The sequence below is a fragment of the Ammospiza nelsoni genome, chromosome 8 (assembly GCF_027579445.1).
Source record: "Ammospiza nelsoni isolate bAmmNel1 chromosome 8, bAmmNel1.pri, whole genome shotgun sequence".
NCBI classification, from domain to species: Eukaryota; Metazoa; Chordata; class Aves; order Passeriformes; family Passerellidae; genus Ammospiza; species Ammospiza nelsoni.
In genome coordinates, this window is record NC_080640.1 from 12,343,171 (window position 1) to 12,367,462 (window position 24,292).

General features: G+C 43.9%; 1 protein-coding gene across 1 annotated transcript in view; it reads right to left on the reverse strand.

Annotated features, from left to right (window-relative positions):
* NEURL1 (neuralized E3 ubiquitin protein ligase 1) overlaps positions 1-24,292 on the reverse strand; it is a 141,277-nt gene that overhangs the window by 39,286 nt on the left and 77,699 nt on the right. Inside the window, exons 2-3 of the mRNA XM_059477062.1 lie at positions 21,291-21,532; positions 16,590-16,911 (exon numbers count right to left, since the gene is read on the reverse strand). Coding sequence (XP_059333045.1) covers positions 16,590-16,911; positions 21,291-21,532 — 564 coding nt within the window. The remainder of the gene's footprint in view (positions 1-16,589; positions 16,912-21,290; positions 21,533-24,292) is intronic.

The following is a 24,292-nucleotide window of genomic DNA, read 5'->3' on the forward strand; positions in this document are numbered from 1 at the left end:
CTGATTGGGACTGATCACGTGGGCTCAGCCTTGCTGTTTATACCCCTCATGCCAGCAATGCTTCTTGTGCCACCCAACGCCATCTGTCACTCTGCCCTGTCACCACAGGGTGCCACTGGGGCAGAAACACGTCACTGGTCATCTCTCACTGGAGTCACCTGGGCTGCCAGGATGGCTATCACAGCCTTCTCTCTGTCTGGGCAGCCAACACCCCAGCACAGTTAGAGCAATGAACAGAATAAAGGCAGCACCAGTGCCTGCAAATTATTCTTCTGCATCCATGGCCAAGCTGCAAAAAAGTATCAGAAAATGACTGGTAAATGTGATGTTCTGTGGAGAGGACATCACTGCCACACTCCACCAGCACAGATACACAGTAGAGCAATGGATTAAATAGATGAAATTTTTCTAGTGTGCTAACTTGCTCCAGGAGCTCTGGCATGAGTGATGATGGGAATACCAGCAAGGAGCTGCTGAGGAGTTGCAGAGCATGCAGGAAGGGCCAGCTTGTGGATGGAGAGCCCGTGGATCCTGCATGCTGCTCTCATTCCCATCTTCTACCTGATGCTTCTGTATGTGGGGACAGGGCCATAAAGAGGGACCCCCCAACTATTCAGAGAGGGAGGAAGAACAGAGGGACAGTGACAGAGCAGCTAATTTACTGAGCATGGCAGAGCCTCCAGCTCCCCAGGCAGAACTTCTCCTGCATCACCACAGTGCTGGAGCAGCAGGTGGGACAGGCAGCTCCAGCAGGACAAGCAGGCACCAAGTCATGAACATGTGCATGTTTCTGTCCAGAGAAACCACAACTTGAAGAATCTGACTAACAATAGCCACAAGGTGAAGGAAGAACAGAAACACAGTTTGGGTATTCCAAGCAAGTAAACTGGCCTGAATATCCATGTGCATGGAGGCAGCTGTGCTGCATGAAGAAAAGTCATCAGGTACTGAGCCTCACCAGTCTGGTTTCCTAAGCAGGCTGGGAGCAAACTATAAAGGATTCCTCTCCAAGCCACATCCCTACAAGGAAGTCTGTATTTAAAAAAAAAGAAAAAGGAGGAAGAAACCTGCCATTGCCCACTTCACTAATTGCAGCTATTCTTAAAAACACTATTGTGGGCCCAACCTGACTGCAGAGGCAGCAGCACTGGAGGACAAGGGGGGAGGGCCTGCTTCCATAACCTTAGTCATGTAAAACAATTTGGTATGAACTGTGGCCCCTCAGTGCTCATTTCAAAAAACCTGCTGCTGTGTAGCCTGAGGCCAGCAGCAGTGCTGCAGGGGCTGGACACAAGTAATGCAGGAGTTAACTGAAAGCAAAGGGATAAGAGCCCAGAAAGAATGTTGATATCACAGACCTGATATATGAACAAGACCTGTGACTCAATCTTCACCTAGGGACCAAAGATGATGCAAAGATGCATTAAAAGCTTCTCACTTCTCCTGATTTAACCTTCATTCACTGCTTCAGGACAGTGCACAGCAGCTAAGGGTGCTCTGTGTGCCCCCCCAAGTACCATGTGAGGCTCTCTGGAGTGTATTAGGAAATTTGGAAACCACATAGGTTTCCCATTAGGTTGCAGAGCACTGTGCAGAAGTCTTTGGTACCCAATGCCAGCCATGGGGATGGAGCTCCCCTCTTTCCAGGTGGGTGGCATGAGACACTCCATGCCTCGAGAGAGCCTCCGAAAGTCCCAAGGGCTCTGGGATATTAAGCCACAGGTCAGACATAGTGAAGCAAGGAAGGATTTTTCAGTTTTCCCTGCTGATGAGCTGCTGGGGCAGCCCCAGAGCTCAGCCCATCCCCGCCGAGTGCCAGCACAGCAGCTCCGGGGCAGCGGGGCCGCCCAGCTGCGGCACACGCCGCGCCTCGGGGGCAGCATACGGCGCAAGCCAATTGCCCGGCCTGATGCTCAATGAGACCTGACAGGTCCCACCGAGGTCTGCACGCCGAGAAAGAGCCCGGGGCCCCCAAGCTGGCGACAGCGGCTCGGCTGTGCTCGGCCCCAGCGCGCCCGGGGCCCGGGATGCAGCATTTGGATCATCTCACAGCAGCTGGAAGGGAGCCAGCGGGCTGAGCATCATCCCGGCAGCACCGGGCTGCATCCCTGCCTCCCTCCCTCCATCCCGTGCACTTTTACCCTTGGAGCGTGGCGGGGGAAGGGCGATGCACACGCAGGGACATCCTTCACTTGTCACTCTCCGCCTCAGGCTATTTCTTTCTTTGCGATCACCTAAGGGTGAGGAGGAGTTGAAAAACATTACAGTGACAGCGCCGTCGGAGCTGCGGATATAGGGCCTTCCGCTCCACGCCAAGCAAACCTTCTGGAATGGCTTGGACACGATAGGTAAACAGTGTTGGGCTTGCTCAGCAGGGAGACATTTGTATTTAGATGTTATAGATAAGTGGTGCATATTTGAGACATCTGAAAGTTATTATTCCAGGCAGTTTCTAAACAGAGAATCACAGTCGCAGAGCCCCTTAACTCTGAGCTGACAGGCAGGATAATGATTTAAATTATTGTTAAACATAGGCTCTGTTTTAAGTGGATGGAATTCAACAGCACAGTAGGTTTAGGGGAGTGGGGATGTATTACAAAACACAACATTTCCAATTTCTGAGCACTGATCCACGGGAGCTTCTCTGCAGCACCAAGCATTGCTATTCATGCTAGAAAATGGCAGCTGTAGAGATCCTCAAAAGGCAACATCACTCAGCTGCCTTCTGGCTCATTACCACTCCCTCTAATTGCAGCAACTTCGATCAAGGGAAATGCCTTTATGAAAGCAAAGCAGCATTTTTCAGACTGTAAATCAGAGTTCAGCAGTGAACTATAAGTATTTTTTAATAATTATTTTGATTTATAAGTGATTTATGCTTCCTGGAGTTCAACAGGGTTATGTTTATTATGCTATCACTCTGGTTTTAGCTAAGAGTATACAGATTTGTTCTCCATTATAAGGCATTTGAAGCTCAACTATTATGTTGTACTAAATCAGTGTCCTACAGTTGTGTCATCTGTCAGCTACCACCATCAGAGGAGAAGGCTTTTGGTTTCCACCACAAGCTGCTTTCTGACATGCCAAAGGTTAAGTGTGACAGCAAACACTGGCTCCACACTGCAGCCTTTACACAGGCAAAGCTCCAGCAAAAACAAACCCATCTCTTATGGGGAAAAACAGAAAGGAAAGGAGGAATTAATTTCTTGCTTATTCAGCATCTGATTGTGTCCCTGTGTCACAAGCAAGCTCCCAGGCAGCATCTCCAACCTACAGCACCCTCATTTCCCAGATGGGTAATTCACAATAATGCAGACAAGAGGGTCCCATCTCTGCTCCTAGCATGAAGATGCAATTGCACCTAAAACAAAAGCAACCTTGCCACTTAAGGGAAATTACATGGCTGATTAATAATGGATGAGCCTCACAAAGGCCACCCATTCTGCTCAGCATCTAATCCTAATTCTCCTCACCAATAAAGCCTAGAATTGTTTGGAAATTTTAGGGGAAACTGCATTCACTCCCTTAAGCTTCCAAAACCAGTGTCCAGCAGGGCAGCCCAGCACAGCCTTTGCCATGTGCAACACAATACAAAATCAAATAATAAAATGGTATCTCAGGTCTCTGCCAGAAACACACTCACAGGGCACATGAGGCAAACCAAGATGAGGCATTTCTGTCAGACCAGCAGCTTGGCTTGCCCACTTTAGCTTGTGAGGAGTCCAAAAACTCAGAGGAGTTGAAACCCACAGTACCCTGTCAGGGAGAAAAGCAGTATCTCCATCCTGCAAAATGAAGGCACTTGTGTGATATGTCTCAGGAAAATGAGTAATCTGAGCCTGAATCAGGAGCTGGATCCTTTACCACTAAAGCTAAGGATGGCTTTTTGTCTCTCCCTGCTAATCACTATTTACCCTTACCAGTGTGTAAGGGTTTTCTCCTGCAGGCAGTGCCTGATTGCTTTTCCTGCACAATTAATTCCTGGTAAATATTATTCCCTCATAAAAATAGTGGACCTAACTCTCTCTGGGCATTGTTTTACTCTTTCTATGTTAAAAAATATATTCATAGAGCTTTTAGGAAACAACCAAGCAAACAAAAACCCCAAGTGGGCATTAAAGCTACCATTGCCCTATTTGAAGAACCCAAGAGAAACACAAAAGGAAACTGCAGCCATCAACAGAAATATGGAAATGCTTCCTTAGCCCTCAGGCTGGACATTGAATTTGTGCAGTGACAAACCCCACAGGGCCAGCTCAGGCTCTTGCCTGCTCCTTCCTGCTCACTGACAGCACAGCTTCAGAACAAGGAAGGTTCAAAGGCAATGGAAGCAGGATTTCCTCCTGCCAGAGGCTCTGCATAAGGAAAGGGAAGCCTCCTCGTGCCCCCAAACACCTCCTGGCCACAGCCCAGCCCAACAAAACAGACTGACAGCACTCCACCAAAAATCCCCCCCTTCAATAGGCAGTCCAAGCAGTCCTGGCCTCTATACATTACATTGATAGACAAAGATGTACTGGAGACAATAAATGAGATATAAGGGCCCCAAAGAGAGTATTTACTACCTATTTTTCATTCTGATGTACTTTTAGCAATTTCAGATAAGCTACTAATTTAAATAGTTGACTCCAAAAGGATTCCAAACTCATCTATATGGAATATTTCAGGGCAGTCTGCTTTGGCAGAAGATCTGAGCACAGTAGTGCTTAGAAAGGATAGTTTTAAAAACTCTACCTAATTCTCATGTCCTGGCATATGCTGATAAAGCCACTGTGTCCCATCCCCACCTGTGAACCAAGATTTCTTAGTTTCCAGCGTAATAAATCTTCATGGGTTCTGCAGTCTTCTTTACACTTCTTTTACATACCATGGTAGAACCACCATGGACTCAACTCCCTAATGGCAGGAAACTGCAGCACTGAAACTGCTGTGGGACATCCTCTGGTGTCACCTCTTCCTCCTGGTGTCAAATGCCAGAACAACAGACAGGTCTGCAGACAAAATCACTGCAGCCTCCACTGCTCTGCTCCACCTCTGTCAGAAAAAGGATATTAAATATGGAGACAGGGTTGCAATCAGCCTTTCTGAGGAAATAATAACCTGGGAAATTCTGACTCATGCTGATTTGTGATCAAAAACTGTGACTGAGATACCAAAAAAAGGAATTGAATCAGATTTTCATGGCTGTGTCAGAATGAATTAATTCTCATCATATAACTGGAAAAGATTTAACATCACAGAAGCATTTTTAGAATGACAGGAGGATATGGAGGCTGTGGTAAAGAAGAAAACACGATTATTGTTCTGTATAGACTGACAGTGAGGAAAGATAAAAAAGAACTAAATACACCATAAAATAATAGTTTGGTCAAAGAGCTGCCAACAGGAACATCCTGAGGAGGGGACAGCAGTTGCAAACATCTGGCACTGCTGGCTGCAAAAATGTCCCAGACAACACTTATGACAGAGTAACCATCAGTGACACATCTCCAGGAGAGATGGCAGAGTTGTCTTTAAGACTACCCAGAACAGCCTGAGAATCTCCTTGCAGTCACTGCTGATTTTCACCCTTCAGCTGAAGATAAAAGCTGCCTGGCCTTGTCCAGTGGCCACCATTCACCCCATGTCTGTCTCAGAGAGGGGTTAGGATTATTTTTTTTCTCACTTTTGTGGTTGTCAACAAAACTCCTAAATAAATTAGATGTCAGCTGATCTCACTCTGAATGTAACTAAATCAGATCAGGATATTTCAGTTCTAAATGCTTGCCCATAGCAACTATTCAGGTAAGCATAGCTAGTTCTTTCTAAAGTCACATTTGCTATTAATTTGAATTAATTTTCTAGGTTGCCCATTGTAACTAAACCCTCTGCTGGAAAAATAACTGCACTCAGTATATATTTTAGAGATGGTTGCTTGGGGTTTTTTCTCAGCCAAGCAAGCTAGAGATGCTGCTAATTGCAAGATTAGATTCTAAAGTCCAACTTAATAGACAGGAGTTCATCTGGCAACAAATTCCACAGACACAGATGGAAGAGTGTGAAATCCTCACTGCAAAGCACAAAAGGAATATCTCTCATCTCTTTTCCTACAAACTGCTCATCTTCATCCAAATAAACACTTTGATACTTCTTTTTGTCAATATTTGTTATTTAGCAAAAAGACTTCTACAATAAATTAATTATATGATGAAAGAACCATTGCATGAAGAGGAATAGGTGTTTTCAAGAGCAGAACTAAGAGCCATCAATCTAATTCAGGATGCAAGAAACAAATCTGACTCAGATTCTTTGTCCATGCTGTTTTCTTCTGTATCTTCATGATCCCTATGATAGAGATGTCAGTAGTATGTGCTTGACCTGATAAAAGCTCACTTATCTTCAGGGAACATGCCAGACATTCATGGTGACCCATGCAAAGTGATTCAAACACACCTAACACCCTGTGCTGTCCAGATAAAGGGGGGAAAAAAGGCAAAAAAAGGCCTATGGCTCATAAATTGCCATCACAAAGACAAAATGAGCCACTGGTGTCAGTGAAGAAACCGGGCAAGCAAAGGATGGTATCTTGGTCACTGGGCTGTCCTTGCCTTCCCCATCAATATAACCTGATCCCTCTTTGCCAAACCTGCCTTTCCACTGCTTTCAGACAGCAGCTCACCCTGTTTCCACATTTGCATTTTCCTTCTTCCCTACCCTGGGCATCTGGACCCATTCTTAATCCTTCCTGCACAGAAACCAGACACATTTTCCAAGAAAGTCAAGCACTGCCTGGAGGCAACATTTTTACTTCCCCTCCAACTTCAACAGTGCATTCAGCCTCTCCTACTCATGTTCTCCTCTTCCTCCTCCTCCTCCTCCTAAAAGAGTCTTTGCTGCCCAGAAAAACCATTAAGCACAGAGGCTAATCCCTGCATAACCATTGATTACTGATTAACCACAGACCACCTTGCTAGGTTTTGACCTAGCAAGCCCTGCAGAGAATCCAGTAACAAGCAGATGGCAAAGAAAAGGATCCAGCAAAGCATTTAAGCACATGGCTATCTTTAGGAATGTGAATTAACATACTTATTCAGGCATACATCTGATTTCTGGCACACCATATAACTACATATACATGGAGGTGGGTAGGGAATTTATCATCCTGTTGAATTTGGGCCCTGCAGCCTATGCAGTCTTCTTTTCTGAGCACCTGAGAATGGGTTCCAATTGCTCAGCTGGAATACCTTTAAAAATATAGTATTCTACTTCCCACTGAATTTTCCCTCCACCAGCTCTCATCCCTTAGCCTGCCAACACAGAGCAGCCTCTACCTCACTATCAGATTGTTACTTTGACTTTTCATATCTTGTCTGCTTTTTGTGCAGCACTGATCTTCTACATATCATACCCAAAACTGAAGCACTAGAAAATATCATTAAAATAGTCATAATAGTGATTATGGCTCAAAACCAAACTATTTATGTATTTCTCTTGAGTGTGCAATTAGGCTGAGTTGAAATTGTGCATCCCTGCAGCTCCACAATGAAATTCTCATTAGTTCAGTTTTCTTTCCTGCTATCTCTAGCTTTGATCTCCATCATGAGGCCAATTTCCATCCACCTGGCCAGGGGGTGTTATAGGCAAGATTCTAAGACTCTACCATGTCAGGAATGAAGGAATAAAAATGCATTTTGACAAATGCAGGCAGTGTCAAGGCCCACCTCTGATATGAGCATACACATTCCAGTGTATGGAAACACTGAATCTGTTCTATCTGGAATAGAAATGGCTACAAACAGGGGCAGAACCCAAAAGGCCCAGTGTTTTTGTCAAAAAGATCTTTCACACAAGCCATGCTGGGATAACAGCAGGTTGCTGATGTCTGGGAAGGGCTCAGGAGAGTGATGGCTGCTGCCCACAAACACCAGAGAGAGCAACGAAAATCAACCAGGGAAACACCACTGCAGAATGAGGAGGAAACGCAAATACCTTCAGAACATATTGAACAAATTGCCACCAGTCTCCTGGTTCAAGTGAACACCTTTGGGGCTCAGAGGCACTGGGGTCCTCCAGCCTTGGCCAGACAAAGAGGGAGCACTGCGCATTAAAGATTTTAGAAGCTTCAGATCTTTCCTTGCAAGTGGTGCACTATTTATTGGCACAGCACCAGCATAGGAATAGGATTATTGGATTTGAAAGGCTTTTTCCCTGGAGTGGTCTTTATCCTCTTAAAAAGATAGAGCAATTAAACTTTTTTTTTTTCCCTGAAGAGAATTAATCGTCTGTGAACAGTCACACTGGTAGCCAGATGCATCACAAGAGATTTTCATCTTCTTAAACACATAGGCAGTGGCTAGCAATCTGTTTTATCAATCTTTTATCCTTAGCCACCAACCAAAAATTTACCAATTCCTAATAATTTTAATTTCTAAATCCAATATGAGCAGATGGAATGGAATTTTTAAAAATCTATTTTGTAAAGGCCTTTAACATCAAAATAATGCAAATGTCTGAGAATCAAAACTTGTGACTGGACATTCTGTCCTAGCTAATAGACATGGAATGCTTTGTATAAATTTCACAAAGTTCTGCCAACACTACCCTGTTATAATTTCCAAGAAAACAGGAACCGACACTTACCTAGTGCATGTCAGTACAAGGTATGGTATTTTCACCAAAAGCCACAACAGAGGGGAAACATCTAAAAATTATTGTCGGAAGAACATATTTATGAACAAGCAATTAAGAGAGCAACATAGAAGAATGAAAGATCAAGATTTATCTAAATGTCTGAGTAGGAGAGAGGAGTTCAGGCTCTCACTGAGCACAGCACCTTGCAGGCTCAGCTGCATCTCAAGCAGAGCTGATGTAACATCTGCATCAAAACTGGGAGTAGACTCAACACAAGTAGAAAACCTTCAGAAAAGAAGTAATAGCTCAGCAGGACTAAACATGATCTAGTGAATGGTATCCCTGCCCCTGCCAGTGGGATTGGAATTAGGTGATCTTTCAGATCCTTTCAAACCCAAACCATTCCATGATTCTGTGAAGGAGAAATTCTGGCCTGAATCAGCACAGCTTCAAAAATCGGCATCGTCAAAATGTTTTGTTTTCTTCTGTGGATAAGCCAGTTTTGGAGGAACTTCTGCTGCTCAGTGTTTGGTCAAAACAAAGGGATGAGTAAGCAAAAACCCAGGGCTAGACTCTGCTCACAGTGCAAACCCAGAGTGACTCCACAGGTAGCCACAGGTTTAGGCTGGCAAAACTGAGAGCAAAGTTGGGCTATAGGTAAGGGCTGAGCTCCATAACAGTTCTGCTTATGCAGCTTGGGGGGGAAAAAAAAAAGAAGAAAAAAAGAAGGAGACTGGACTACAGAGCAACCTAATTTTTAGCTCTATTGCTGATATGGAAGGAAAACCCAATTTTATTTTATTAAAACTTTTTTAATAACCCAGACACCTACAGGGATAACAATTCACATCCTCTGTATGGTAAATTGCACATTCAGCAGCTGTGAGGCCAATTAGACATTGAAATGACAAAGTGCTATCTCAGGCCAGCAGAGGCATACTGCACAGAGACAGTGGTTAGTTTTATCATACTAGCAGTGTTTAGCTATCATCTGTCACACAGGCTTAGGGGAAAGGGCCTCCACAGCTGGAACAGCTGCAATAGCTGGAATTGCAAGATTAGCACAATTAGTTGTTATACTTTTACCAGACCACTCCATTCACATCCAAAACTTAGCCCCAACTCCAAATGCACTCTTTTTGTCAAGCTATAGCTTTATGAATGAAGAGGAATTAGCCTTCAGCTTTACAGGCCAAGGTTTGAACAGTTTAAACCATTTGGCTGAATTGAGAAAGGTATTAAAAAAGCTGCAAAGATTAATTTCCTTTCCCAGCATATTCTCTCTCCCTTTTTTTTAAAGACAGCTCTGATTTACAGATTTCAAAAAAGGAACTATATGAGACAAACTAAGTAAAATGCAATTATATGTGGCATTAAGTATCAGTTAATAGAGTGCATTAAAAAAGAGCAGCATAGATATCCTAATGGTTTAAATCAGAAACATATGGAATTTTGCTAACGTATGGAATTCTTTGAAACTCCTCTCAAAAGAATACACTGCTCCATTAGTGGAGGATTATTATTCTCTAAGGCCCTGTCCATGCTAGAAATGTCTATAACTAACTATAGGTGTGTAATAAATTCAGTATACATACAACTATTCAAGTACCTTTAGCAGAAGTAAAAGAAAGTCAAAAGCTTTTTAATTGGAACCGCTGTTTCCAGACTCTACTTTCCACGCTTCCAACATAGCAAAGGCAAGATGAACTTCTTACTGTAAACCAGCAACATTTACCTCCTTAAAGCAACAGCCAAATCAATCACCACAACAGATATTTAATGTGAAGACTCCACTTTTTTTTTAACATAGGGGCCTATCTTGTTGTCTGAACTACAACATACCCATAACATAAACACCACTTACAACTGTCAGAGTTTTCATATTTCCTTGGGTTTTTTATGGGTAAAGTGGCCCTTCTTGACTGTGTTAGGAACAGTATTTCAGCTCACCAGAACTAAAGAAACTTTATAGCACAGAATGTACTTTTCCACTGCTCGTTTTATCCTGCAGCAGCCTCCATTTTTCTCAGTCTGGAAAATAAAAGCCAGACTAATCCCTTTTAAATTTATTCCTACCCAGGAGCCCTTGCAGGCTCTCCTGACGCTGAGGTGGACGCTTTGTTGATACAAAGCGCCTTATAGCACATCATGTGTCAGATTTTGTCCTTTCTGTGCACCTGTGGCAATGCCAAGAGCTCCTGCTGAGGCAAAGGTGCTTCAGGTGACAGCAGCAGTGCTGAGCACTGCAGCTATCCGACTGCAGTGCTGAGGAAACACCAGCAACCTGCAGAGCCTCTGTGGGACTTTGAAATCCAACACCTCATCCAGACCCGGTGGAGCCTGAAACGCTGACCCCTCAGGGACCTTATTCCACTTGGCATCAGCCTGTTCTGACTTCCTTGGTGTTTGCCACTTGCTGCTCATCCCAAACGCCCCGTGCTGACCGCGAGGGCAGGCGGACGCTGCCTTCCCCAGCTCATGGGCACAACTCTCCACTGCTGGCAGACAAACACACAGAGAACAAAAATCCCCACTGCATTCACACGGCCAAGAGGAGATCTGGCTTGCTTGAAAGTGCTGTGTCCAGCAGGCTCATCACCACAACCTGGACAGACAGAGCTGGAGGACAGACGGACCCTCAAGTACAAGGGGCTGCCTGGGTCTGTGGGCTACTTTGGGTGCCTGCTGCATCTGGAAAACACTTCCCTCCAGAGGTGCTAGGGCAAAACAGGGATTGATTAAAATGGCAAGAGATAAGTTATTTATTAAACTGTTTTCACATTTTCAGCTGTGTTAGAGAGCTTCCTGCAGCTGCCATAGAGACAACAGCTACAGACAATAAAACTTTATGAGCAATTTAAATTCTCTCTCCCCTTAGGAGATGGGGAAAAACAAAGACAACTGACTGCTTGCAGGTCTTGTGTCTCTTGCCTTCATTAAGTGGGACTCTGTTTAAGCACTTATTATGCTTTTCCATCAGATAGTCACAGACTTCCACAAAAAGGATTAATTGTTTATAGCTTCCACTTTCAACAATACCCTATAAAAATACACTGCAGTCATATCTGATTATCCAATTTTGTTTAGTGCAAAGCACTCCTGGCACATCAGTCTGCTTATTTGCACGTGTCAGAATAGCAACAAAATGGATTCCCGTGGGCAATGGAAAATAAGCTTTGCACTTGGAAAATAAAACAGTAATAACCACACAGTAAAACTGCAGATGCATGCAATAAGTTAGATTTATCAACAGTCTTATACCATTAACACCTGAAATTTGCCCATAAATCTACCTCATTTGAGGCTTATTTAATGTTTCTTCTAGAGGTGGCCAGGAGCTAGAGATTCGAACTACGTAAGAAGTGACAGGCATGAAGAAATAAAAACATTTCTTTCTTTCCCTAAAAAATGTGTAACTTCCCTGTCAAAGAGACACCAGCTTGAGGCATGAGATGGGTACATTTCCATCCAGGATCAGTTCACATTTTGACTTAATACTTTGCAAACATCAAACAATAAGAAGGTAGGAAGAGGATCTGGTGAAATGAGATTTCTCAAATATCTAATACAATATACAGAATTTCCATTTTCCATTTAATTCTCCCAGGATCTGTACATATATTTATGACTGAAATATATATTTATACTATATATGTTTCTACTTCAGGCAAATCTAATATGCACATTCAATACACATGCATTTAAAATTTTCCAATATTGCACAGTCTTACTAGTTTTTCACATATTTTATATTTACAAGATGTGGTGAGACTTAGCTTTTAACAGGTGCCTCTCAGTGTGCCAATCTAAATAAAATTATCCTTGATTTTCAAAGCCTGTGCTGGTAAAAGACCGAGAATACTCTTGAAATACTGCATGAATGAAAATAGTGATGGATGGGAGAAGAGTGTGAACAGAGTAATAAACAGTGAAGGGGTGTGATTGCTGATCATAGTAGCAGAGAATGGGACCAAGGAAAATTAGCAGACTGTACCTAACATTTTCTCACTGGAAAAACAGGATGAGAAGTGAAGTATGCTGGAATCATAACTGTTTTGCAGCCCTATTTTTCTGTACTTGTAGAGTACCTGCATTGTGCTTTGAAAGAAAAGACAGTAGGTGGTAGGACTAGATGATCTTCATAGGGCCTTTCCCATCTTAACCACTCTGCAGTGTTGTGCTGCAATGTCACTGCCCAAAAAACAGGGTGATTTTCAAAAAGGAAAAAAAATGTTGTGATTTTCAAAAAGGCACCATATAGAAGAGGCAAACCTCTTCTATAATCCCCCACCAAAGGTAAAGGAAAATGCTGAGAACACTCATGCTGTGCTGCACACGTGACTGAGGGAAGTTGCCAACCTTGCTGTCCTGCAGTGAATCCATGGAAAGTGCACATGCCAGGCTCAAGCCCAGTGCTTGAAAGAAACAGGTTAGTATGAAACATCACCACTTGGTTCCCATGAGCTGCCATCCTTCCTCCACAGCTCTGAAGACTCCAGAATTTAAACAGCTGGGCCTTTCCTTTCCTTTTTTTTTGATGCTTTATTATAGCAGCAGACAGCAGATTGCTTATATTCCATTTTTCTCGGACTCTTTAAAAGTGTGAATGAGCATGTGTGTATCTTGAAGTGATACCATAAGGACAAGCCACATTTTTAGTAAATATTACTTTAAATTACCCTGGAATGTAAAAGTGCACTTGTGCAAAACTAGCTGCCCAAAAAGGAAAGCAGAGCTGTAAACCACCCTGCCTGCAAGTTGAGCATGTCAGCAGGAGAGTCACTGTATAAGGGCATGTTTACAGGTCATGTAAGCCTGCACCTACACTGAAACTCATGCCCTAAAACACAGCACATGCATGCACTCCATTGCCACAGACTCCTCTATGAGGGCCCTTACATTGTAGCAGAAAACCAGCTGAGACCCTGTGGTCAGAGGACACCAGATTCCAGGGTGAATTTAAGCCTTTTCATCTCTAGAATGTAGAGAGAGAGTAAGGGTAGAGGAGAGCAAGGAGCAGCCTCTCACCTGTGACTGTCACCACTGAAGCCAACTCAAGGTAGATTTAAACCAGTCCCTGCTTTTGAATCACTCCAGCAGTGACAGCAAACCATGGTCCCAGCTCAGCTCCAGCTCCCCTTGGCTGCAGAGCAGTGGACTGTGCAAATCTTTTCACCTGGCTCATTTCAAAATCCAGCTGGCAAAGAAGCTGCTTAAAGGGCTGTGCCTTTGAACATACAGCAAGGGCAGTCAGACCCAGGAACATCTGTGACAGCCACATGCACCTGTGCAGTGACAGCAGTACTGACACGTGGGTAACTGTCACTAAGGCTGATGCTGTCACTAAAGCCATAAGCAGAGGAAAATGAAAAATTAAGGTACAAACCAGCTGGTTTTCAGTGATGCCAGAATGTTGTGCAATGCCTGCGATGCGGCTAGAGAGGCAGGACTGAGCTGGGTAACATGGATGATGGCAGGTGACACCTTTTGCTCTGGCAAGTCACTTAACTCTCACAGGCTTTGGGCCTCCCTTCATTCAATCTGTCTTTATTAGATCTGTAAGACAGGAACAGAGTCACTAGCCTTAGTCATTACCCCATTTTACTGAGTCCCTTATTTGGGCTGGAAGTGATTTGCCAGTGTAATGCAGAAAAGCAAATCAAAATGTGCAGTTTTGGATGCTGTCACTTCTGGGAACACAAATGCACACTGTCCATTTCCCTGCAGAGCCGGGATCTTGCAGTGACACAAGAATTACTGCTGCAGGTCTTTCCTTTGTTAAGTCTCACTTTGGAAGTGAAGTTACATTACTGGGAGTGAGAAGGGAGTAATTCTGCAATAAACAGAAAGACACCAGAAATGGTAAAGTTTTTGGTGAGATCCTTATGCATAAAAGCAAATGGAGACTGTGCAGAGGTTCAGTTTGACCCTGTAACCCTACAAGCATTGAGAAAATAGTGAAATAGAAATATGTTTGGGGTTAGGGGGTAATAAATCACTGAGCTGGAATCTGAAATGCTAGGCTCTTCTGTTCAACATACTGCTCCAGCATCCCCAGCCTCCATCAGATGCCCTGCATGCCATACCAGGCTGAATTCGACCATATGTTTGTAGCTAAGCTATGAAATTCATTTGTCAAGTCCTGGGAGTTTTTGGCAAGTTGTCCTGTGCTATATGTGTGGTCTGCTACACTCCAGCAGGCATGCAGAGCATAGTAACGGGAATGTCTATAGGATCCAGGGGCAACACAGCTGATGATTTCCCTTCTCTGACTTTTAGTGCTGTTTAATAATGAATGGAGATGGAGAGGACTCGGGTGGAAGCTGTTTCAGCACAGTTTCAGGCTCAAAGCCTGCTGAAGGCTGCTGGAACAAGCTATAAATACATATCTGAGCTCCACGCCAACTGTGTAAACTCAGAAGCTGCTTGCTTCATTCAGGGACTTCACCAAAGAGTCAGGAGCCTCTTGGACTAGAGGTAAGCCAGTGGCTGGCAGAAGTCACATTTTCCTTGTGAAAGGGGATGTGGAAGATGCTGGGACAATGCAGGGGCAGATGATGGATAGGAAATGGATTTTCGGGCGTTTTGAAAGGAAACACATAATCCAGAGTTATGGACCCTCATTAATCAGGCAGAGTGGTTCTGAGGAGCCAAATCTCACAAGTACAGCCCTAGGACTTGGAGTCATTTGTAAGCTCTTCCTAACTGAACCCTTGGCATGACATTTGCCCAAATTCTCCATCCCAATTCAAATATCACCACCTTGGCCTATGAACAGTTGACTAGTGGCTCTGATTCAAGCTGATTCACAACAAAAGATAAATCTTTCTGCACCTAAAAAAAGAAAAAGCAGCTAAGAAATTCTTCAATTCCTCTGCCTTGTGCAATCTCAGGCCAGGAGTTTTTTGCAATAAGATCAGTCTCATTTCTTCATCTCCTGAACATCCCTCTTCCTTGCTGTGTTGATTGCTATGGGTAGTCCTGCCACCATATTTTTTAATAGAGCACAGAATGCAGGAAGGAGGTAGAACTGTCATAAGGAAGTTTAATTGATGTTTTTGATATACAGCATGAAGCTGTATATGGCAGAAAAAAGCTAGGATCTCTCTCAGCCTCAGATCATCTCATCTTCAGAAGGAACTTCAGCTCCTGAAGGTACCATCTAACCTTTTCCATGGTAAAAAGACCCATGAAACCACTGTTACATGGAGAAGTGCTGCAATTTGCCTCCCAGTGACAATGCAAAGCCACCTCTAAGGGTGTGTGCTGACACTCCTGGTCCCCCAGCAACCTTGCTGCCCTTCAGTCCTCAGAGATCCTTTTCAGCTCTTTAAGATGCATAAACTCAAATAGCCCAAACCTTGACAGCCTGCACATCTGGGACTGAGTCCTCATGAATACCAAGCTATCTTCATGGCAAAAGACACAGACACTCAGCACTCCTCACCCTCCAACCCCTGCTGTATATGCAACCTTCAGGCTCCAGAGGACAAATCAAACTCCTCTGTGAAAACATCCTGGAAAAACCAGCCACAGACTCAGGTAATTTGAAAGATAGTCATGTTTCAAATCTGTCCAATAAACCTGACAGAAAATCGTAACAGTGCCATCCAGGAAGGATTTAACCACAGTGCATAAAATGCACTTCCCCACTCTGGCACAGGGAAAGCACAAGATGATATAAAAATACAGTATTATGAGGTATATGACACACTCCAGGCTATTCTCTGATAGAGCTACACATCTGAGCAGAAATCCACTTACTTAGAGATGGCTTCTAGTGTATGTTGTAGGAGCTGTTTCCCACCTCCCACTGAGGTTATATTTACCTGCTAAGTTTCAAATTGATCCCGAGACACTCTGGGGAGGAAGGACAGCTGTTTCCCTGTACTTGTCCCATCACAGAGAGGGGACAGGCAGTGTCATCCTCTGTTAGGGATGCCTTAGCATCACCCCTGAGCTTGTTCCCAGGCACTCACCTAAGAGCTGCACGCCCCGGGTGAGCCCGTAGACATCGATCAAGGCCCAGAGGGGCTCTGCCGTCCTCACGCCGCTGAAGAAGAGCATGGCAGGGGAGTCGTTCACCCTGTAGAACACCCGTCCCTTCTTGTCCACCCAGAAGGCAATGATGTTCCCCTCGTTTGCGAACTCCTCGGGCAGAGCCTTGGCCCAAAAGCCGCTCTGGGAAACCAGGTCAGGGCAGGCGTACTTCGGCAGGGTGTCGGGGTTGATCCTCGATGGGTCCTTGGAAGTGAAGCCCAGCCGAAGGGCCCCGCTCCAGCAGCACTGCTTTTTGGTGATCTGCAAAGACAACACAGCAATGACAGGCTGGCCACTGAACACCAACTCACGCACCACAGGATTTGTGCATCCAACACTGGTGGCCAGCGTGCAGATAGCCCCACCAGATTTAGGAAACATTTTACCCACCCAACACTGCTGTAGCTTTTTCGGCTGCACACAGCAATGCTGCTGCACACTTAGGATACGATGCCCATATTTAAAACCAAATAAATCAAATTAAATCTATGTGGATAGGTGAAATGTAATTACAGCTGCATGATGATTCATTTCTATTTCTAGGGTAATTCCTTTTGGTCTAAGAATAACCATCGCACAAAATGTGCCAAAAATGGGCACAAGACCTTTAATCCCAGCAGAGCTCTTCCCACATGGTGCTCAGATGATGGGGTCTCTCATCTCTCTGACCTGAAAGAAAAGCTCCAGAATCACAGTTATCTCCACAGGGTTTTCTGGGCTTCTCAGGCAAGTAAAAGACAGTCTTTCCTTTATTTAACTTGTCATATTGGATGACATATTGAAATCACAGCCTTACAGCAGAGAACTTGTGTGTGGGAAAGCATAATATAAAGTATTTGACTTCGTTAAGTACAAAATTTTGAAGCAACAATAGATGTTATCTTATGATTGAGAAAACCTACTTATTTCAGCTGTGAATAGTGTTTTGTGAAATATGTTGTGCATAACTACACCCCAACCTGCCAGTATGCAATTGCTCAGTGTGTCAGGGTCAGGAACATCTGCTGTGGTTTTTGGAATGGTTCATGTGTTATACCCATCCTTCTGCACCTGACAGACAGCAGGACAAGGGATCACAGATACCTCCAGAGTCATCAGCTTCTACTCACAAGAGCTGAGCCCTGGCCAGCAGGGGACCTGTGGGGAGCAGGCAGCAGGTCCTAAATACATGCAGCTCATTGAAACACTACTACCCAGTTATAAGGTCTCTTTTTTTTCCCATGGAAGCAAGGAGTCTTCCAGAGTTAGTACGGTCCTCAGGTGATGTCCTTGGTGAAGTTTTTCCTCTCATTTTATTACTTGAGTATGAACCTGTTAGGAATTGTTCCTCTCAAAGGGGTTCAGCCTGTCAGCTTGAGGACTGACATGAAAGATCTAAGGATGGTGTATCCAACTCTGATGTGGGGCCAGGACAGTTCCTGAATGCCAGCTGGCCCACAATCAGAGCATCTGTTCACACTCTGAACCTGCAGCAAACACAAGAGCACCTGAGATAGTCATCTTCCGTCAATGCCTTGGCAGCCTCAAGCAACTCCACTGCTGGCCACGGGGCAAGGGCAGAAACATGGAGAGGTACCACCTACCTACCAGGGGCCACAAAAAACTTGTTACCTTTCCATAATTTTATGCTCTGCCAAAGCACTAATGGCTCAGATGAATGGCAATGACAGAGACTGAACTGTCCAGGACTGCAGGACTTTGTTCTCAAAAGCTTGGCAGCAGCCGCACATGTCCCAGCCTGGAAGCACAGAATTTTCACCAAGGAATTCTACAAGATGTTTTCTTTGGACTTCTGAATTCCCTGCTAATCAAATTTGTAAATACTGTGTTCTTCTTTTACATATTTCTCCAAGGCAAATCTGAAGTACGTGCCCTTGGGGTCACAATAATCTTACAACAAAGACATTGTTCAAAGCCCAGAGATTTCTCTTTTATAATTAAAGTATCAGAGAAAATAACTCAGAGCTCAGAAAAAAGTAATCAATGGACAAGTTTTCAGTTAAGGGAGTGCTGCTCTTTATCCCTACTCAGTCCATCCAGGCACCTGAACTGTTTACATGAAACACTTGAGCACTGACCTCCCCCTCAGGAACCACGGGAAGCTTCTGTTTGTGGGGTGGACACTGGGATGACACTAAAAAGGACTGAAGCAGATTTGCTATTTTATATATCTCGCCATGGTGGGATGGCATCATGCATGTCCCCAGTAGAAGTGGGGTTAACAGGGTGTGCACATGACAAAACAGGGAAACATAACACACTCCAAGAAGAAGCCTGGGTTATTTTTTGCAGCAAATTTACTGCAAGCCCTAAAAGCTTTTGGGTCTAAGATAAATATGGCCTCATTGTCATTTGTACAATTCAGCCTCTTGCCAATACTTCACAGCAATCACGGGCAGCGTGAAGTAAATATTCATATGGTAATTGAGGCTGCACATGTTCCATGTATTAATCAGCACCTATAAACAGTTCTCAATACAGTCTGACCACAGGCAAACTAATATCCAAATTAAAATCAAGTATAAAGCCTGCCAAGAATTAGACACAGCTGGACAAAGGGCACACAGTTTTGCTAAAAAAGGCAACAGTTAATGATGGATCAAATTCTCTTTTCAGCAGCCACTGCTAGCAGAAAAGCTTGGGAGGTCCACTGGGTACCAGAAGGGGAGGAAAATACAGAATCAACATGCAAACTGCTAGACCATTCTGCTTTTACAAATTTTACAGGCTCCTGATCTTTACTGCCTTATGCTGTCTTTGAGAGCTACACTTCCTAGCAATGCCCCAAATTACATGGAAGAAAGCATTTACCTCGGAGGCTGCTTGACAGCCATATTCCCATATCTGCAAAATAATGTCAGTGTAAAACCTGAGATACAATAGCTAATAAACAGAATGAAATCTCCTTACTTCTTCCCTCAGTTTTCCAGAGGGAGTTTAGACTTTATAGGACCTGAATGAGTGGGCTCATGGTTAGTGTGTGGCTGGTAAGAAGGTCTAAGGTGCTGTTTTCCACAAGCACAAACAACAGCGAGGCAGTTGCAGGATGGATTTATCATACAACAGCAAGGATGTTTTCCCATTTCATCCCTCCCTAGAGCACAAGTTCTGCTAAAGCCTGTTGATTACTCCCATGAGACCTTCCCACTGGAGTCAGCAGGAGCTCTGCTCATAAATCTCCTGTGCAGATTTGCATGCATATCCTTCACATATGTTATGTAAGCTAAAATCCCCAAATACACACAGATAAACAAGTGTGAATTTCCAGAGATAGCTACCTTGTTTCAGAATGAGGAAGAAATAACCCAGAACCTTTGCCTAAACCACTAAATCCACTCAAATCTTTGATGTTGTCTTCAAAAGTGAAATGCTGCTTTCATCTTCTCCCAGATTATTTGTCACAGTTGCTTGTCCAAACTGCTGGCCAACATGGGAGAAATCTCATTAGGCAATGTGAGAGACTCCTGCTGGGCTTCCAGCCTGGATAGAAGCAGTAAGAGCTCCACAGGAAGCATAACAAACCTGTAGTGGGGATTTTCTATCTCTGGGCCTGAGCCTGAAATCACTGAAATCTCCAGATTTACAAAAAGAAGCATGTTCCTCATTCTTTGCTGGCTGTGAGGGAAGAGGCAGGGAAGGCTGAAATGCTGCTGCAGGACCCAGCATTCCAGGACCTCTAAAAATGGGCAACAGCAAGATCATTCAAACCATGTATCTATATGCTGACAAACCTTCTGGAAAACTCTTTCTGCACAAATGAAGGATTTGCAGTCAGATCACTCGTGTGCCACGAACAAAAGTGGCCAAAGATGACCTTTTTTGTGCCAATAAAGGCATGAGATTGGCTATGAACAGAGAAATGCAGTCCCATAAAATAGAGGGCACAAAGATTGGAAAGTATCTGTAGATGCTAATAACCTGAAAAGTGCTTCAGTTCCTAAGGACATGGAGGAGTTTCTTCATCAGAAAGCAGCTCCTGGTGTTCATGGAGGCACGTTGTCTTAGACAAGCTGGATTTCCCATGCCAGCTGCAGCATGGCCTGGTACCAGGGGTACAAACTCCATCCTCCAGGCCACCACAGACACAAAGGAAGTGAAATCAGCCTGTGCCAGTCAGAAAAATGTGATCCCTGCAATGTTCTCTCCGCTGATCTTAATGCTATCAGGTGACTGATTCAACAAAGCAATCAGCAGGCTGCCAGAAAGGTCCTTTTCTCAGACAGCAACAGTGATCACACTGACTGCTCCTTTCCTTCTTTCCTCCAAACTCTTTTGTTTTTCCTCCCATGCATGTGAGTAAGAACCTTCACTTCTGGGTCCTTTTTGACATCTTATCTCCTGGCTTTCCAAGTGATCTCAATTTAATCTGTTGTACTTGTCTAACATCAATGTAAGTATTTTTGGGAGGTGGATTTCCCTTTTGCTCTCAGTTTCTACAGTAGTCTGTACCTATGGCTCCAAGAACTACAGTGACAAAAGCAGAAGTACCAATGAAGACTGCAGACCTTTAAGTCCAAGATCTGACTACTGCACTTTTCAAGGAAGGGCTAAAGATCTGCTGCAAGCACCAAAGCCGCCTACACCCCAGCATTCAGTCCCAGCAGATCCCCTGGCCAAAAGGGAAGGTATAATCTACTCACCTTAAGCCTGACTTGTTCATAGATAACAATGGGCCTGTTGCTGAAGGTGATGGCATTGCAGAAGCTAGCCTGGCGCTTCACTGCCTTCTGTGTTGTGTCCATGATGATCTGGGATCCCTTTGTGTGAGGATGGAACAGCAGAGGGCTGATGGACAGAGTTCCACACTGTGGGATGGGGAGACAGTGCTTCTGCTTGTGGTGGCATCGGTGGGAGGAAGCTGAAAACGACCCACCAATGGAATCTGAAAGCAGAATGGGGAAAAAAAGGGCTTCAAATATACTGTCAGTAATATGGAAATTTTCAAGTAAAAAAAAAAAAAAAAAAAAAAAAAAAAAGCAGAGGTACTTAACATAGAAAGTATAGGTAAAACAAAACAAAGGTAGCCAAATCCTTAAACTGTAAACCAGCAAGGGATTTTAGAGGATCTTCTGCAGTAAAAAACTGCAAGGATACTGAAGACTCCTGTTTGGACAATCTGACAGTACAGAGCATGACATTGGGACTGCACCTCAGCACTGAAATCACAGGCCATCTTGAGGCCACAGATGAGAAGAGAACACAAGAATTGGTTCTAAAGCACTTGTAAAGTTGCTCTATCAAAGCCGTCACACCTAGGGAACAATCTTCCACTTCCAGAGGACTCCTACACAACCTGACCATTTCTCTCATACCTCCTTTGCAACAGCAACTCCACTGATTTTTGTCTCCATGTGCCTGGGTGCCCTATCCAGCTGTGCCATGTGACAGCTCAGGCACACACATTGCTAATTCATACCCCAGCACCCCTGAGCAGGGATCCAGCTGGATCTTTCCACCAACTCCCATCCAGTCTCCTCTCTCCTGCACTGATAAGAACCCCAGCTGAGATCCCACATGAAATGAAGGCATTGGCCAGCACACTATGATTCAGTGAGGAAAGGTAAGAGGGAGAAAGGCTGTGAAGGATGGAAGAAATTACATTTTTCTCCACTCAAAACTCTACAGAAAGCCTTGAGGCAGGATCAGCACAGCCACGACAGCAGCTTTGTTCCTGAATGAATGGACAGGCACATTTCCTTCCAACAGGGAGCCTGCAGCATTCCAGCTCAAAACAACCACTCCACTGAACACAAGTCATCTGCTTCCTCTTCCTTGTGTGCACATACACACTGCATCATGCACATGTTTGGGAGGAAATACTCCTAAATTTGGAATCAGAGTACCAATAGAATACAGGACTATTTTGTGACAGACTGAAGGACACTAAAAAAGCAAACATGATCTTAAGAATGTGCCAGTTTGTGCTGCAGAGATGCATGACTAAACAGTACTCTCCAAACATGCAAACTATAGAAACTAATTATCTATACTCTTCACACAAACTAATTGCTCACTGCTATGTCTTTCTATAGCTACTATAAAATAATGCTTGCACCTCTAATATAACTCTTGGTTTTGCAATAAAAAGTCCAGACCCTCTTCTTGCCAGCATTTTGGGTAGTCTTAGCTTGTAGCTACACAAAGCTATAACAGCACATCCTCAGGCTGAGTACTTATGAGAATACTGCAAAAAATCATTGCAGATTGGAAGCTGACTGCAAGTATTAAATTTCTTAAAGTGTGTGAAATAACTATCATTCAGAATTGAAAGAAACAGAAAACAAGACTTCAAAACAGAGCCCAAAGACTGACATGCAGTAGCAAATGGAAATGATATTTTCGTGTCTACCTGGGGAGAGGGAGAGGTCTGGGGTGGGACAGAGGCACCTGTGCTGCAGGCAAGGGAAAGCGAAAGGAGCAGGCAGGGCAAACACCACACTCTGCGTGGAGAAGAGTGTTTCAGAATTATTACCTTATCAAGAGAGGCTGACAGTGCTTTATCTGGCAGGTGGCCTTACTGGATAAGCACTTAAAAGGGAAGGATTTTGAGAAAGAAGAAAAGGGAACCATGTGTGGGTGTGGGGACAGGGACACCCACACAGCACAGCAGAAAAGGTCTGCCCTGAAGGAGCATCCACACAGCCTTCCCAAAGCTGGGTAGTTAGTAGCAGCACAGGGAGAAAAAATTCAGCTGAGATGAATGCTTGTAATCCTTACCATTTCTCGAGCTGGACCCATACTTTTGAAAATTATCAGTGAAATACAGAATAACTAGTTACACTAATCCTTTATACCCTTTTATATTTGTTAATAAAAAGCTCAGAAGGATAAAACGTATTGAAATTGTTGTGCTAGGCTTTGCAAAAGGATTCTTAAAAGCACAATTTGAAATACAGTTTACTAAAAATAAACATTAGCTTAACACCAGTGGAAACTTGAAAGGGGTTACAAACCTTGTTTTCTCACATGCAGCCTGACACAGAAGAAAGAGAACCATAAATTAATGCAAATCTTCACTGCCTTTTAAAACATGTTTGCTGCTCTGGAGGGAGTAGGTAATAAGGTATTTCCAGTGTATATGCAGCTTTCCCTGGGCCTGTGGGATGACAAAGACCCTGTCAGATTGCTGTCACCACAGTGAAGAACTCATGTCTGCATGGCAAGATGACCAAGAAGCCAAAGCAAAGCTTTGATTCTCCACAGGAGGAGACTATTACTTTGCAAGTGTTGGGGTATTCAATGATACAAATGCAAAGGGTTAATTGTAGAGTGCTAGATCCAAATTAAGGAGTGTTTTGGGTTAAACTTTAGTGAATTAGGGAAGTATCTACAAGGTGGATCTCAGCCAGCTGGTCAGATCTAGCATTCCCATCCACGACTCCAAAAGAAGTCAAAGCCAAAGCATAACTTATTTTCTTTTCATCTGTGCTATTTTAGAGGTGACAAGATGTATCAAGCGAGGAGGTTCGTGCACAGGGGAAGATTTTCCATTTAAATTGCAAACTGCACGACAAGAGGCAGGTGCAGACAAACCACATGCATAGGAAAGGAGATAGTACCAGTCCTCCTTCTTCTTTTTTAACCTGAAATGCAAAGCTGTCTAAGCTGTCTTTACAGTGAGAGATATGAAAGACAACAAGGG